The sequence below is a fragment of the Zosterops lateralis genome, assembly GCF_965231275.1.
Source record: "Zosterops lateralis genome assembly, chromosome: 11".
NCBI classification, from domain to species: domain Eukaryota; kingdom Metazoa; phylum Chordata; class Aves; order Passeriformes; family Zosteropidae; genus Zosterops; species Zosterops lateralis.
In genome coordinates this window covers 2,913,757-2,930,956 of record NC_139771.1, presented here as the reverse complement: position 1 = coordinate 2,930,956, position 17,200 = coordinate 2,913,757, and the positions used below count along the sequence as shown (strand labels likewise).

At 37.9% G+C, this 17,200-nt stretch overlaps 1 protein-coding gene across 3 annotated transcripts in view; it reads right to left on the bottom strand.

The window, feature by feature from the left end:
- NISCH (nischarin) overlaps window positions 1-17,200 on the bottom strand; it is a 29,040-nt gene continuing 11,840 nt past the window's right edge. Inside the window, exons 6-21 of one of the 3 annotated variants that reach the window (XM_083869557.1) lie at window positions 15,855-15,950; window positions 14,132-14,227; window positions 13,660-13,818; window positions 12,338-12,406; window positions 11,689-11,874; window positions 11,363-11,491; window positions 10,826-10,939; window positions 9,869-9,977; window positions 7,170-7,291; window positions 6,278-6,333; window positions 4,471-5,787; window positions 3,895-4,069; window positions 2,525-2,678; window positions 1,873-2,001; window positions 1,341-1,502; window positions 1-866 (exon numbers count right to left, since the gene is read on the bottom strand). In XM_083869557.1, the coding sequence (XP_083725683.1) occupies window positions 238-866; window positions 1,341-1,502; window positions 1,873-2,001; window positions 2,525-2,678; window positions 3,895-4,069; window positions 4,471-5,787; window positions 6,278-6,333; window positions 7,170-7,291; window positions 9,869-9,977; window positions 10,826-10,939; window positions 11,363-11,491; window positions 11,689-11,874; window positions 12,338-12,406; window positions 13,660-13,818; window positions 14,132-14,227; window positions 15,855-15,950 (3,702 nt within the window). In that variant the 3' untranslated portion in view covers window positions 1-237. Of the gene's footprint in view, window positions 867-1,340; window positions 1,503-1,872; window positions 2,002-2,524; window positions 2,679-3,894; window positions 4,070-4,470; window positions 5,788-6,277; window positions 6,334-6,450; window positions 6,549-7,169; window positions 7,292-9,860; window positions 9,978-10,825; window positions 10,940-11,362; window positions 11,492-11,688; window positions 11,875-12,337; window positions 12,407-13,659; window positions 13,819-14,131; window positions 14,228-15,854; window positions 15,951-17,200 lie in introns of those variants that run through there. The other 2 variants (XR_014590910.1, XM_083869558.1) reach the window with 2 other exon arrangements.

The following is a 17,200-nucleotide window of genomic DNA, read 5'->3' as shown; positions in this document are numbered from 1 at the left end:
TTTATTTTTTTTTTTTTTTCACTATATACTATTGCATAAAAATAGACTGTACAAGAAGGTCAGTCCCCAGTTAACATTTCAGAACATTTCTATGTACTATTACATGTTCACTGCACCAGGGAGCAAGAGAGTCCAGGTCAGCTCCTCATGAAAACAAGGAGAACTTGGCAGGTCCTATCTACTTAAACACTGTGGTTTACCTTGTAATACAACTGAAATCACTTGGCTGTGCAGTAACTACCCAGTGAGTTCCAAAGGCAATTCCCTACCACACAGGATCTCCCACTGTCTTGCAAGCAATGAAATTAATTTCTCCCTGCTTTCTGCACTCGGGATAAAAATGTACCACTGGATCTCTCTGCTCCTGCTGCCCTCTTGTTTGGAATTCCCCTTTGGGACACTATCAGCTTCTCCAAAGTGATCCAGTGTTAAATTCTGCATCAGGTCCTGATTTTGAACATCATCAAACACAAATGTAAGGGCCTGTGGATATGTCTGATACCCCATGAGTACTCTGTCTAAATCCCGGATTCGTCTTCCATCTGCAAGCTGATACTTGTCTCTCTTTGGTGGCTCCTTAGCAAATTCAGGTAGTGGGTAACTGATATAATCTTCATCAAAGAGGAACAAATCAGAGCTGGTCAATATCATTGTTTTAGGTTGAAGTGAACTAGTGTTCTGAGCAGATCCTTCAAAGTGATTTACTTGAAATGCCAACACATACAGAAGGATGTTGAGGGATGGAAGATTGGTCAAACCATCCATCTTCTCTGCCACTAGAAAAGCAAGGTCCCCAATTTCCTCTTCATTTGGATAAATAAATTTTACTCTGCTAGAGTGAATCAGTTCATAATTCTCCATTTTTCCTGAAAGAAACATACATTATTATATCTCTATTTAGTGCCATACAATACTTTCTTAATGTACTAAAATAAACAACAACCCTTGACAGTTGGCTGCAGCTGGAAGAATTTAAGTTTTGTATCCATTGATACATGCTTTTGCTTATAAACAATACAGTAATAATTTTGTTCAGACTGTAGGTCTCTGTTGGAGTCTTTCTTGCATTACCAACACACTTTTCTGCAAATTTCTAACCATGTAAGTCCAGGGTGAGTGCTAGAAGCCATCACTAACTTCGCTTGTGCAAGACTCTTATGTACATTTAACAATTTTACTCACAGAAGGCACATCTAAGATAATTAAAGTCAGGGAGTTTAGTTAAAGTATCAAATAGGAAATGACTGATGCATAAATGTCTCTCAAAAGAGAGTACAGTTTAGGTGAAGCCTTAAGTATGATGTCTAAATATGTTATGACATGTAGAAAAGACCACTCACCTGTGTTTTTACTCCCAAACTCAGAGTAGAAGTCCTTATCTACTGGTTCAGGGGAAGGAGTGCGTGCCAGCAGTGACAGGACTGCCATAAGCTGCTGTATGAAGGTGTGAGTGTTGTAACTGTCTCTGGTCAGGCAGGTGACAATGTGATCTGCAGAATGTCCTGAGGAGAACATAGAAAATAATTCATTCACTGATCTGTATGTGGCATTACCATTTCTTGAACCAAGCTGCAACTGTCATCAGAAAAGATTGTTTAAAGGATTATTTTCCTTGAAAACATCCATCATTATTAAGAAATCTTTCAAATTCTTGTAAACAGCAATGGAATCCTTACAAATACCTCAAAAGTACATAATTTCTCTTCATTTAAAATACAATGTATACTTATTATTCAAATATGCTCTAGGGATTCAAGGAAAAGAAGCAACAGAGAACCTCTCTTCCATCTCCCTAATAAAGACAGGGACCCATCTAAAAAAGACTAGAAGAAAATATAACAGGAAAAACTTAAAAGCACAAGATGTACTCACCAGTAATTCGGAAGTATTGGTCAAACAGGCCAACATTTACTGACTGCAGGTCATTAAGTTTCAGCACAAAGCAGCAAGAGAGGTGGAAAGAACTGTTTTCACAGTCTGAGTTTTCTTTGTTCCAAAAATCTGTTGAAGGATATATGATAAAAAAGGTCAAAAGAAAAAAGACTGTTGTGTCCATAAGCATTATTTCTATATTACAATCTAATACTTACCTAACACTTGAAGAAAGAAATTAAGAAAAAACTGGGTATAGTGGCTAAAAATGTCTCGAGCAAAATCCAAGCAAATTTTATTAGCAGCATTTTTTAAACATTCATCACACACCAGATTTAAATCAGCCCATGCATTAATAACACACTTTAACCAAATGTCCACCGTGAGGTTCACTACCCTTCACTTTCCATTTTCATTATGAAAGGGACTAGAAAATGACATCAGAGAAAAGCATGGATGCAATGGCAGCTAAAAGGGTCTGAGACATTACTCAACACCCCGTTTTTTGAACATAAAAGCCTTATGCAAATACTGACCCCTTCAACTAGGAGCTCTAACTAAGAGCACTGACCAAAATTGGTACTTAGACTGAGGACAAACAAACAGAGATTAAGTTGGTAATGTGATTAAAAGATCAAAGTAACTATTTTACCTGACTGGTGCTCATCTGCATGAATGAAAGAATCATCCAACAGAAAGTAAATAGCTTTTGTTGAGAGAAGCACACAAGCCATCACTTCCACGTTAGGAGTCTTGTAAAACAGAACTGAAGACCACATCAGGTGTCTCAACTCTTCATTTTCCACCTAAGATGTAAATTTTATTTCATTAACACATAAACTTTGATATTTGAGATAGTTTTTCATCACCTTAGAGGCAACTTTAAAGCCCCAGAGAAACAACTTCAAAATCTTAAGCATCTGAACATGCTCTGGACAAAGAGAGGTAGTTCACTTCAAAGCTGCTAAACGAGGCCACAGGGCAGCCACTGAAAATATCTTGTGCTGATATAAGAAAATTATTTTTCTCTTATAAACAAACTATTCCTTGTTTTCTGACCAAAATTAGAAAAAGCCATAAAAACATCTCATTTAGAAGAAAGACTTTTTAGGGCAGATACTGCAGACAAAACTTTAATCACCAGCTGAGCAGAGCAACCTCCCAAGCTTCAAGTCTACTGAGCCTTCAGGTGCTCCTGAGGGTTGGATTCAAAGACCCTGGAGAGAGGACAGGAGCACAGCCTGTCACTGCAGCTGCTGTTCCAACTCAGCATCTTCCCAGCTTCTAACTTGATGGGCTTATTGTGAACCCAAAATGAGTCACCCCCTTTTCTTATCAGTTTCTTCTTATATAAAAAGAGAACCACACCTTGTAACTGTGCTTACTTAAAACATTTGGAAGAGAGGTAAAGGAATACGAAAAATTTATCTATTTTCATTTCAGCTTTTCAACTGACATTTGTACTCAGATCACAGTGATTTATCACTCAAAAAGCCCCATCGTAAATGTTGGGTAATATTAGTACTTTTTGATTTGATGTTCCCCAGACAGACTTCAATGTTTTTCAGGAACCAAGTTTATCTGTTGATGTTTCTGGAGTACCTGCAGACAGGCACACATGTTGTAGTCAGGTACAGTACTACAAAATTGAGTCAGAACACTTATTTATTGATTTAGCTAAGAGCCATCCCAAAATAATTTCATTCTTGTTATTTTCTTTTCTTTTGCCGCTTTAAAGAAAAAAGAAGAACATTCTTGGAGGAATCACATCTTCAAGACATACACCAGTGTACTCTCCTGCTCAGCACCTCAGATCCTGAAGGCAAAATATGCCTTGCAGGATCCCAATTGCTGTAGCAGGGAACACAAAATGGAATAACACAAATTCTTGATCAAAATGCTTCCAGGTTTCCCAGAGCCTAATTCTTGTGGTTAAATTTGATCAGGAAAAAATTTATAGATATTGTGTAGTACAGAAAGGTCACACAGCATTTTTTTGTACACTTGGTATAGACATGATACCTCTGCAATGTTGCTATGGAAAAATTCAACCAGTGCTCTTCCCTTCAGCCCAGCTACATACTGCAGAGACACAGAAACGTGAAGGTGAACAGGAATCTGGTTGTCTTCTGTTATCTTCTGCATGAGAAACTCAGATGGGTATAAGGATGACAGTGTCAGATGAGGCTTGCATAAACTAGAAAAGACCCAGAACATAAATTACCAAAATGTTAAGACCTACACAGCTTTCCCCCTACAAGAATATTTGTATTTCATTCAAAAATTATAATGAAGTAACTTCCATTTTTAATAATTTAAATCATTTATCTGGAGCACAGCTGTCAATCTGCCATGACCTCAGCCGGCAGGCACATGAAATAGGAAGTTTCCTTCCATCAGAAATTACATTTTACATTGCAGCAACAAAACAGGGAAAAAAAGGTAGACTGCTACAAGGTAAGCATTCACACTTACTCCAGACCAGCACAATACAGAAGTACTTCATCAATCCTACAGTCCAATCACAATGACAGCAGCAAACACAGGGGTCAGGCCACATCAAGCACTGTGCACGAGACCTTTCACAGAAATCATTACCTGGCTGCCTGACTGTGTCTGTTTGCCTCCACTACATGATTTCTTACAGCATCCGACTTGCTTGAAGCTTTGAAAATAATAATAGTCTTAACATCCTGCAGGAGTGTCCTTAGAAGGCTGTAGATTCTTAGGAAGTGGAATTTCTCATGAGGTAGAACAAACACTGCTGTAACAAATCTGTATCCAACAAGCAACTCCAGCACGTGTCCATCCGAAAACGAACCCTTCTGCTGGCTGGCACAATGAGTTGGATGCAGCACAAGTGATGCTAGCGGAATTCTATTCAGCTTAAATACACTTCCCAACTCTTCTGTGCCTACCCATTTATCTGACAGTAAACTGAAATCCACCTTTACTATGTACAAATGCTGGGGTGTTAGAAATATCCAACACGGATGGACCACACAGGGACTCTGGTCAGAAGATTTATATACTGAAGAATAAAGTGCAGAACACAAAGCATTCTTTGACCATTCCCTGTTATTGCCAGCTGACTCTGGTTGATTCAAGACTTTCTGAACATTGGTTTTATTCCCATAAACAAGATATGTTGGGAAACAACCTTTTATTTCAACATCTTCTGCTGAAATGCAATTCAATTCTATAAGCTGACAGAGAAATTCTTGGAGCTTTGCTTTTCTACAGTACCATGTGGAGCTTGGTAACATTGATGTGTAGTGTTGAGAGTAACATGTTTGTAAACAGGAATAAAAGTCTTGAAGATTCTGAGAGTCTGAAACAATAAACAAGCAGTGGTCATTGTTTTTCAGCTTCAGAGTTAAACAGATTTCTGGCAGGAGAAAGCCAAATTCTATTAGATCAGTGTAGGGAAAACACAGCGTTAATTTCAAGGCAGAAGGGATGTGCTGGCAATTTCCTCTCAATTCCTGATGAGGAATCTCAAACACAGCTAGCATCTCATCAGTCAAAACCAAACAGGAAGCAAACTGTCTGAGTCCTTTATGAATGTGAACTGAAAAGCTCCAGAGAATTTTGACTATGTCAACATTCTCCACTGCTACGTTGTCAGATGATTGAGTATCCGAAGTAGTCCTGAACTCAAAAGTCTGATCTCCTTCATGAAGTCCCATTTCAAAATACCCATCTTCTTTGTCTGTGGCTGTGGGATCACCCACAGGGCTTCCTTTATTCTCTGTGAGGGAGGGGGCAGATTTCTGCACAGCCTGCACTATCAAGGCAGAAAGGTGCTGGATAAAGTCTTGGTTGGTGGCAGTGTAGGACATACAATTAAAAGGCAAGATGATGGTGTTATCGGGGTCAGGCACTGCACAGTGTTCCTCCTCCGAACTCTCCAAACTTCAAAAGATAGAAGAAGCCACAGTAAGTACAAAACAGTTACGGCTACCTACAATTCATGGTGCTGCTTCTCAGAACTTTGATATGTGCTCTTGTTAATACAGTTAAATCAGTGTAATTTTGCAGAACATCTTTGTACTGTGCAGCCATTGATTTTAAAGGCTGGTAGTGTGTAATTCTACAATTAGAAATTATAATAAGAAAATAAAATCTAAAACATTTAACTCCTCTTTCCTTTCCCATCCCCAGTAAGCACAATCTCATGAGCTAAAGGACTAGACAATAGAACTATTGCTGGTTTTGAAACCACCAACTGCATTCCAGGGGTCAAAGGTTAAAAACACTATACACCATATTTTGATTCAAAAAACCAGAGGCAGAATACAATAGAAGAGACTGTTTTGCCTTAAAGGCTGGGTTTAAGAAAACAGTATCCACTGTTATTACCCAAAAGCTAACAAGGATTCAAACCAGAATTTATGTAGCTTACCACACACGATGACCACCACTATACTCTTTGCATGAAGCCGATAAAGAGGCAGGTGCCTAAGGAGAAGAAAGTAACATCAGGAAGCTGTAAACTACCTGAGTTCAGCACACATGAGAAGCAAAGTTAATGCTGGCTCATGCTTTTTAAAGCTGGCCAAGTCCTGCTGTACTCACAGGCAGCTTAACAGCCATCCTTTGAGGCCCCACAAATACTGTTTTCTTTAGGGTGGGCATTCAACTAAGGCAGAAGAAGAATGAACTCTGCTGCTGACCTGAGAACAGATCCAACCTGTGATTCAGACATTTCAACACTCTACAAACTTTTACTGAATTAGTGTAATGTGAAGCAAAACAGTAAAGGATCCTGACAAAGACCAGCTACAGTGGTAGCAAAGGAAGATACACCCTCAAGTCTTGCTGTCTTATTCCTGAAGCCATGCATATATGAAGTGTGCTTCCAACACCACAAATGAAATCACAAACCAGAAGTTATGAGACAGGAAGAGATTGAAGAAGATAAATTAGGCCATTGCCTATTGACAGGGAGAAGGTTCTTCCACTCTAGCAGCAAGAGAATTGCCCTTCAAAAACTGATACTGTAATATGATAAGACACACTTCTTACACTCAGCACTTAAATGGCTATTAAATGATGCTGTACTAGTACTGGGTAAACATCTCAAAGCCATAGTGGCAACAGTTCTCTGCAACTCTGGTAAATCTGGATCAAACCTCCTTGAATCAAACTTGGGGCTGCCTCCTTTTCCATTAAAATAGCTCTGAGAACAAAAAAAACCCCTTGCTATGGATTACTATGATAATCTAAGTTTAGCATCAGAACCTTTGCAAAAGCTTTTAAAAATACTATAATAAAAACAGAAGTGTGGCAATTACCTGAATTTTATCTCTGGAGTCTGGTATTTCAAAGCATCTCTGGGGAACTGTATGGTCTGTAGGAGTCGAACCACTGGATTGCAAAAAACTGCTGGCTAGGACTGTTTCTTCACAAATTATTTCTAGAACAAATACAAGCAGCTCTTTAAATCACTCAAGCAAAACAAAAATAAAAGTCTAATAGCATCTGCCAATCAAGTGGAATTAAAACTGTATAATCAAGATCTAATCATAAATCATTAAAGCTAAAGGATATCTTCACACAAGAGCCAAGACAAAAAAGCAACCAGAATTTTAGTTTAATTAAAGTAGCAACTGAAATTCACATTAAAGACTGCTACAGCTTCTTTCTCAAATTAACAATCAATTTGAATCTCAAATTCTGGTGTAAGAAATCTTCAGACAATTCAGTTTTAACAGAACTAGACAGTTGCTAGGCTGGCAGAGCATTCTTCATGAACTTTGTAGCATACTCCCAAATTTCTGCAAGCTTCAAGTGAACAATATCTGTAATATATCTGTAATATCTGTATACAAACTTCAACCAGACTGAGAAGCTCTGGTTTCTCAAATGCCATTTAAGATATTATCTCACCTTATTTGGAACCTTTTTGGTTCAAAGCTGAATCATCAGTAAGAACTTAACATGAGTGAATACAAGGCAAAATTCTCAAGGACATTTGACTTTTTGCCAGTTTGATATTCACAGCATAGAACTGACACAACAGAGCAAATCAATTTTCAGTATTGCCACTGAGCCAGCCAGACCAAGTATTTAAATATGCAAATAATCAACAAAATTACAGTGTGGATATGTTTCTGGCTTGAGCACAAAAACTCCTGTATGTATCTTTCTAGATTGATGGTAAAGTTCAGCAGATTGCACCAAGACATCTCATGGTCAGAGGAAACACAAGAGGTATTTATTACTTGAACAAAATACTGTGTTAGCAAGAAGGAAACTCAAATTGACAGGAAAACCAGAACATGACAGCATTATTTTTGATTTTCTGTTTCCTATATAAATATTTAATCTTTTTCCATAAGCCATTTCCCAATGACATTTAGTATGAATAATATGTCACGGAAACAGATGGTGTCTAGAAAATGCAGAGAAAACAATTCATAGAAATAGCATATCAGGAAATTAATTCCATTATTCATGACTTAAGGTCTAACAGTGAAACTTATTGCTTAGCATATTTCCATTTTTTAAAAATAGATTTCTCAAAACTGGTATTTTGAAAACAACCCTTAATAGTTAGATATATAGTAAATAAGCAATTTTTAATGTTGAGGCTGAGAAACAGCCTGAACAGTCCTCATTTTCCATTATTTATAAAAGCCTTCCCCAAAATTCTACTGAAGGAATCTTATGGAAAAGGACTACAGTAAATAAACCTTGAATCTTATACCACTCTATAGAACTCCTAAATCCGTTAGAAAGATTTCTTTTCTCCCAAGATTCTTTTGCTCCTAAACATTTACTGTAGTAGAAAAAAATGCATTGATAACTAATTTAAACAGTCCCAGGGGTTGCTGACATGCATTTTTACAGCAAGTCCTGCATAAAACTGCAGGTTGTTATATACTTACAGGACTGAGACAAGTTTGTCAAGTGCTTAATATCTTAAAGCAAGCATTGACTTGATTTTGGGAAAACTGGCATTTTTTTCTGCAGATGAAAAACTATCTAGAAGGGCTACAAAGGCAAAGTACATAAACAGCAACTACATCTGTATCAAGGTATCTGGCCCTTAACCAAATGCTGTCAGAATAGTTTCATTTTTCTGGAGTGAACTAAGAAACCTCTGCTGAATCTGCAGAAGTCACAGCAATGAACTTTTTCCAAAGATCAAGCTCCTCAAGGATGTTTCTCTCTCTTATCCACACCAATCCACCGATTAATGGTAAGAGGAAGCTGTGCCACTCCAAGAAATTGAGAAGATAATTCCTGCTCCTTTAAATGGGTACGAAGCCTTTTCTCACTATGCATTTTCTACTGCACCTTTCAATCAGACAAAAGCCAAAACCAGAAAGTATTTTTATCTTTCTCAGCCATAAGTGAATATTCACGTAAGTCAGTCCTTTGAGCTAAAGAGGAAAGTTAAGTCATTCTTCCAAGTTCCTAATGCAACAGGCACATTCATTTGAAACATACAGTAAAAAAAAACTTGAGGTGAGATCAGCAGGTACTGTAGAGCACAAGATGTGCTGAAATCACCAACTCAGCCAGAACACTAATCCCACAGGTGTCTTTTTCTCATCTCCTTTCTCCATCTTCCCCCTGGCGTGACAGAAATGCAGCTCTTGCAAAAAGCACTAATGGAACATATGCTTCTTGAGCTCACATTTTGCAGACCAAGAAGGGGTAGAGAAGCAATTTTAAAATATATCTCTGTATGCCACAGTTTTCATTAAGGCATGACTCTAAACCTGGAAACAGCATCTAGTCCTCTGCAGGATGATGCAGTAAAAAAAGTCCTGTATCCAAACTCTCACTCCAGGTATGGGAACTACAGGTCAGTTTTGCTGAGTCACGTTCCATACAACTTTCACTTTCAAAGCCAATTCTACCAGGTCTTTGTGTTTGTCTTTAAAGCCCTAAATCCATGCACATAATATTCATGTATATCAATGCAGCTTCAAAAAGCAGAACCAAGAGGCTCAGCCCAGCAGCACGATACATACATGATTACCTTGGCTGGAGCTGACAGGACGAGGCAGAGAGGGAGAGGAAGGACGAACAGTAAGAGAAGAACAGTTTGATTTGGAGCTGGCAGCAGTGAGCCTGGAGTCCTCACTGATCTAATAAAGAAAGTATGCAGCAATTAAAGAAAAAACCTAAATACACAGGACACATGAGATGCCGAATTAAAATAACTCTACACAAGCTTTTTCAATTTTAGTAAAAGGAAAGTTAGTGCCAGCTTTTTTCCTTTTTTAAATTTTTTTTTGGTGGCGGGGTGGTGGGGGTGGTCTCTATTCTGGCTCTCTAAGTCTCAATTTTCACACTAGGTGGAATTCCACTAAGAATTCTTTTAGAGAAGTCATTCTGATCACTGACTCATCATTGTACTGACAAAATTGGCAGTTTCACAAGTCAAAAGAATGAAAAGAGGATTTATACATTGTAAGGACAGAACCTCTTCTGTCCCTAAGTTGATTTCCAAACCAAGACTAACCAACTACACAGCACACAGCCAGGTATGAGGGAAGGTGAGGAGAACTCAGATTTCTGATTCTCCCACTGCTGATTACCCACAGGAAGAAAGTTTAGGGAAGTAATTTCAATACTCGGCAATGCAAGAAATAAAATCACAGCTCTGCAATACTTGTATAAGATACAAAATATGGCTGTTAAGGTTGACTGTGAATTCACTGTGTACACCATTAAGTAATTTTATCTTTTCCTCCCACTTCCTCTCTCCCAAGCCAGCCCAAAAAAGAAAGGTCAGGTAACTACCAATACTGCATTGAAAAATAAATAGGAAAAAGAGGCAACATTAAAAGTACGTACCACATTAAAATACAAAGCATAAAAATTTTAATGCTATGGAAAATCTAGTGCATTTTGTTTACACCTAACTTGTAGAAGTAATTTTGCAAGCTTTTGCATGCTGCACATGCTGCTTCTCTCAAAGGATCAGACTCACCTTTTTATCAGAGTTGCTGAGTTTGTATTTGACCTCCTTTGCTTTTTGGATAGCTTTTAACACTTCCACTGTGTCTAGTTCCTTTTCAGTGGTAACAATGTTATCCAAACAAACCTAAAAAAAAAAGTTAAACATCTAAAAGTATTGAAAACAAAGCATTCTGCAATTTTTATTAATGGAATAATCAAAAATTACCATAGCTCAATGCAAACCATGTGCATCTTTGTAACCATTTCACAGAAAAAATTACCACATTATACCTGGAGCTAACTCAATTTAAGGCAAACTCAGGGCGGTTTGGCCAGTTTAACACCTTTCCAGCACAACAGTGTTTCAATATTAACAGACTGTTACCCAACAAAGGCAGGGTCAAATGTCATTTAGATGCAGGAGCACACCTGGATAACATTAACAAGGTTTCATTCTCCAAACACCTTCTCCAATGCACTCTAAAAACTCATCAGGTTTTCAGAACATTTGCACCACTCTCCTCAGCAGGCTGAAAAGAGGATTAAAAGAGCAGCACTGGGGGCTCACCTCTGAGGCTCTGTCTCCAAACTGAGCGAGTACTTTGGTCCTGTAGTCAGGGATGATGCTCAGTGGGTTGCTGGACAACATCACCTTTTCCAAGCACGGGAGGTTGCCTATATTTTTTACTTCATCAATCTGAAAGTATTTGAATAAAAGCATGAATACAGGCTGGCAAAATGAAAATGAGCATGCAGACTGAGCATTTCTTGCATAGATTTCATACATACAACAACCAGGAAAAACCACTACAAGCGACTTTTATGCAGTTTCATCCACTAAAAGAAATGGCTCATGATCTAACACACATTTTGACACCAAAAGTCAGCAATTACCTGTTCTATTTTGTTGTTGCTCAGATCCAAGTTGACTAATGAGTACAGTTTGTTAAGACCACACAGCTTTTCCAGTTGATTTCCTGCTAAATTCAGAGTCTTGATGTTTCCCAGTTTTGTATGAACACCTTCTAGTGATGTAAGTTTGTTGTAGGATAAGTCCAGGTGAACAAGGTTGTACAGATGCTACAACAGCACAGAAAATTCATGTCATACACCAAGTAAAACTGAACAAAGATGCTATATTATGGCTGGCTCATTTTATTGTATAACAGTGTTTTTCATGCTGGACACTACATAGCATGAAACTGTTCATTGCAAAGGTTAAAAATTGTAGAAATGGAATTTCCCACACTAAATTTTTACCAACCCACACACATAGCTAGCAGAGAATGAATTTAGTTAAGAACTAAATGTTGTATGTCAATATTGGCAAAGAAATTAAAATATCCAGGAGCAACTAAGAAATACACCATTAAAAGAGTACATTGAGTACAAGAGTACTGATGTTACAGGAGTATTGGTGTTACAAAGAAGAAGCTATTTGGGCTAAACTATTTTCCATAACAAAATTCTGAAGCATGAAAATCTGTGTTCTAAGGTCTTGAGCAATTGGGTAAAAAATATCACCTTCAAATGCATCACTCACCTGTAGATTTTCTACCAGAGACACCCCATTGTGACTTAAATCCAGGAACTCAATCTTTGGAATTAATTTCTAGAAGGGAAAAAAACCCACATGTCTTAAATGCACTTTAGTTTTAAGTCAGGTCACGCTTCCTTCAGTATCTGATGACCAACAAAAGCAATGGAAAGGTGTCATCCAAAGCAGTCTCTCCTCCCAGCTTTTGGCATTAGAAAAACATTCTGTGTGACTTGGTGCAAGAAAGATCTGACTCCTGCTCTTAAGAAAACCAGGTTACTCTGAGAGGCACCATTAAGTTTTAACCTGAAATCTGGTTTCTTACTGAAGACAAATAATTTATCCTAGTTTGTCCCCACTAACTATAGATCAAACTCACTAATGCTGCTTTGGTCTTACCAAACAGATAAACCAGGGGATTTATGCTACACACAAACCTGGATAGAGGCAGCAGTACCAAAACCCAGAGTAAGTTGATTACTGATTATACCAGCCAAGAACTACAAGGCCACACAAACTTGTAGAAAATGTATTTCAACTCAGAAATCCTTTTATTTTTTGAGGTTTCGAAGCCTGAACTTGATGCTAAAATCTGACGTAAGTGTTTTGCATCTGCTTTATTTTGGTTGTAATTTCAGCATTGACTTTCCTTATAGTTAAGACCTGGACACAGATCTGAAGCATCTTAAATCTACATCACAAAAAATCATGAACAAGATAATTATGCTCCAAGGCCATAATGTCTGGTTGAGCTACATGGGTAACGATTTCCTGCTTCACAAGAGTAGTTCAAGCAAAAAACTATGTTCATATTTTACCATGTTCTTGTGATGAATGTGATTTTTTTTCTTAATATCTGATTTACAAAACAAAATTCTAAAGTATTGGCAAAACATTCCAAGTTTTCATGCTCTTCATATTATTTTGATGTCAAGAAAGCTGCCAGCAAGTCACAGGTTTTTAAAAATGCAGGATGCTTCAGCCTTGATAGCAACTCCAAAGTTGAGTCATGAGGTGTTTTTTCTTTAAAAAAAAATTTCTAATTGGCCCCTATGGCCAAGGCAAAAAGTAAAAGCATGTTTCAAAAAGAGAGAACTCATGGAAATGTTGCCTAAAGAACACAAAATGACAAAACTATTCTTCTTTAGCAAAGGAAATAAAGTTCTTATAGAACAAATCTCCTAAGCATTAACTTGGGTAGATAACCAACATGAAGTGCAACTGAAAATTCTCCAGGAAAAGCAGTAGAGCAGATCCAAAATCCTTGCTGTGTATAATGTGTCACAGATAAGTCATACCTTTTTGCACAAATTAAAAATATTTCTTACCACTGAATCATCAATTTCAGAGATGCTATTGTGACTCATATCCAAAGTTGTTAAAGTTCTCCAGGTTGGGATAATTGCTGTCACTGGACAATTTGAATTGTCCAGTGCATCCTCTGGCTCCCACTGATCAAACTCAGAGGCCTCAGGTACCAGGATTTCCTATTTACGAGAAGGACATCAATATTTAGCTTACATCTTCAGGGAAAGCCAATGGTTTTGGAAACTATCCCAACAATCTCCTGTAAGCAAACATCAAAAATGTCCCTGTGAAGGGACACAGCCAAACACTTCCTTCACTGAAACTTCAGATTCTGTAATGTTAGGAAACTCTTGGAGTTCCATGGTTCTAAAAACAGAACCTGCAATAGGCAGTACAGAAAACTCCATGGACTCCAAATGGATATTTCCCCATTATGCATGTTGGTTTTGCACATGCTTTAAACACTCACCAGTAGTAGGAACTTGCCCTTACCTTCATTGATGTTGCTGAAAATCGAACACTCAGGGTGGCCAGAGCATGTTTTGATGAAGTCAACCCTTTGATAAGCTTTCCCCCACAATGACTGATCTATTTAAAAAAAAAAAAATCACATTACAAAGTCATAAATGTTAGATCAGACAAATGAGTCACAAAAGAGGCAGCTAAAAGCTTCAACAGCAGATTCTACAGCAATCTGCAAAGTAGTTACAGCACTCCTTTAAAATCTCCTGAGATTATCAGGTCAGAAACACTGACACTTGGCAAAGCTAAAGCAAGAAATTAGAGACATAACTACAGAAAAGTGAAGTTCAAACATATATTTAAACAAAGCTTCTCCACTGACTTTCTACCGGCCCCACATATTCAAGGTGAAACTACCCAGCTGATTTAACAGGTCACAGCATTTTATTGTAACCAAAAGGAGAGGTATCTCAAGCTACGACTCTACCTGCAGATACATTCATCTGGGTGCCAGATTATCCTTTTTATCATAAGAAAAAAGAAATGCCTAGAAAGTGAGGATACTAATCTAACAATTTAACGCTACAGTCAGAGGATTACACAGACTGAGTTTAAGATTAAAAAGTCTCTTTTTCTGTAGCTCAATTTGAAACAACATTACTGAAAATCTGCTACAGTATCTGCTCACATCCTTCTCTGTATACAGTCACACACGTTGTGCAACCACAAGAGCTGGCACCTTTGCCGGTGTAGCAGGGAAACCACACTGAATTGACAGAGCTCCTCCCATTCTTGAAAAAATTCTTCCCAGATTACCACTGATGATTTTTGGACAGTGTTTACTTTGGAATTAAAGTGTTTATCTAGTGCCAGTCAATACAAAACTTTTTATGAACACACCATTTCAAAAGTCTTCAAGATCTAAAATCTTTTTCCCCCCACATTCATGCTCACAGAAAAGGGGAAATTTGACACAATTCTGCAATATCCTCTCTGCTGTGTTAGACTCTCTCACTCTACAGCCCATTGTAGTTTCTTTTCCACATGAGAATGACCATAAATCATTGACTTCAGAAATACATTTCAGCTCTCAACCAACAACTGTCTCATCTCAATGAGACAATAGCATCCATGTACTAGAAAAAGTACAGCAACCACCAAAAGTGCACAGAGTGCAGACTGTGCGACAACATTGAATATTCTCTCTCTCTGGAAAGACTTGAAGTGGTCAAGAGGGTATTTCAAAAAATACCCATTGAAAACTGCTAGAAACTCTGGTATCTACATTGCAAGCAGAGCATTGAAAAAAATCTGCAAATTTTCAAGCAAGCAGCACTACACCCAAAAGTGCACTTTCACAAACAAATTTAATGTCAGGACATTTTCACAAATACTTTAAATACTCTTTTTTTTTCCTGAAATAAAAAGCACATTGTAATAAGACATCCTACTAACCACTTGTTAGTTCTTTAAGGCAGTGGAAAAGTACTCAAGTATAGGTTTTGTGTGAAAACTGGAAATGTTTTTTTTTTTTTTGAAACACAGTGCAAGCTTCTTTTAATTTAAACATTGTGTCCTTATTTCCAAAACTTGTGAAAAAATATTATTTCACAAATGAAACAGTCCTCCTAAACTCTGCATTCCCCAGTTCCAACAGCAAATCAAAGCAGAGAATCACCAATTCTGAGACATATGCAGCAGGCCTGGTATTTGCAGAGCACTTATGAATTTATGAGCAGTGTCTCAGCCTTACCTCTATTTGATGAAGTGATTTGAAAATTGACAGATCAAAAGGCAAGTGATGCTCCTGAATGTTACTGGTTCCAAAAAGTCCCCCTGTTCCAGTGACCTGGCATTTAAGACATTAAAGAACTGAGTTAGTGCACACAATCCAACTTGTTCACGTTCCAGTCTTACACAGGCAATGGCCCAAGGGCAGTGGCTTGGAAAGACATACAAAGTTCCAACCAATTTTTCAAATATGGAATGATTCATGACGTTTGCAGGTTAACTCTTCAGGAAAACCAAATACTAGTTGCTCCAGCTAAGTGCACTGAACTACAAGTGCCACCTTGTGCTTGCATTCTGTAGCACATGGGGCATGCAAAGAGCAGTACCATAAGCAAGCCTGACCAAGGCTACATTCTCAGCTGAAAATCCGAGTTATATTCACTGAAAACTTCCTTGAAACCTGTGAACCCTCCAAGTCAGCAGTGTCTTTAATTCCACCACAAGGGATGAAGCTCAAGGCATTGACAAGTTGGGTTTGAAGAAAACAAGGATTACACTGATACACATCAATAAAAATGCATCTGGTATTTCCATATGGCCATAGGATTTGGGCCTCAGAGCATGTCAGCAGCATAAAAAGCAGGTGTTTTCATTTATGTTTGCTATGAATAGAATTTTGAGAGAAAATTCTAAGGCTTTTCTTTGGTTTTATGTATCTTACAAGCTCTGAATGTGCCCACTCACAAGCATTCAGAAGGGCTAGAAATTCTTCAGATGGCAATTTTTTCTAAACAATAAACTCTTCTCCAGCCAGAAAATCCTCCCCTCAGAGGATTCTATACAGACAAAGGATGACAAAGGCAACTGAGGAGCCCCAGGAACATTGGCACAGCTGTGGTTTTGCTTTCCCTGATCCACCATTTGCTTTCAGCTTTGAACATATAATACAGTTAAAAGGCAGCTCCTCAAAATAGCAATAAAGGGGCTAAAATGAGTTTTTGAGTCATAGCAAGCAGTGTTTAAAAAACTGCTCAGGTAAAGTCTAATTCACTTATTTGGTAGAAAAAAACCTCAAATTGTCTCCTGACAAAAACTATCTGTTCTGATACCATTCTACATTTATTCGTAATGGCATTTTTTAAGCTAGAAATTCAGGGCCATCTATGAAACTGAGGTGCTTTTTAGGGTTTTAACTTCCAGATGCAGTCAGACAGTGAGAAAGGGGGCAAGATTTACATAGATGCACATATGCACCTGTACTCATAAACACTGGCTCACTCACAGTGCCTGCAAAGGAAACAAGGTTGAAGAGGTCATTATTTATTTATTTACTCATCCCTACTGGCAGCCAGCAAGATTCTGTGGCTG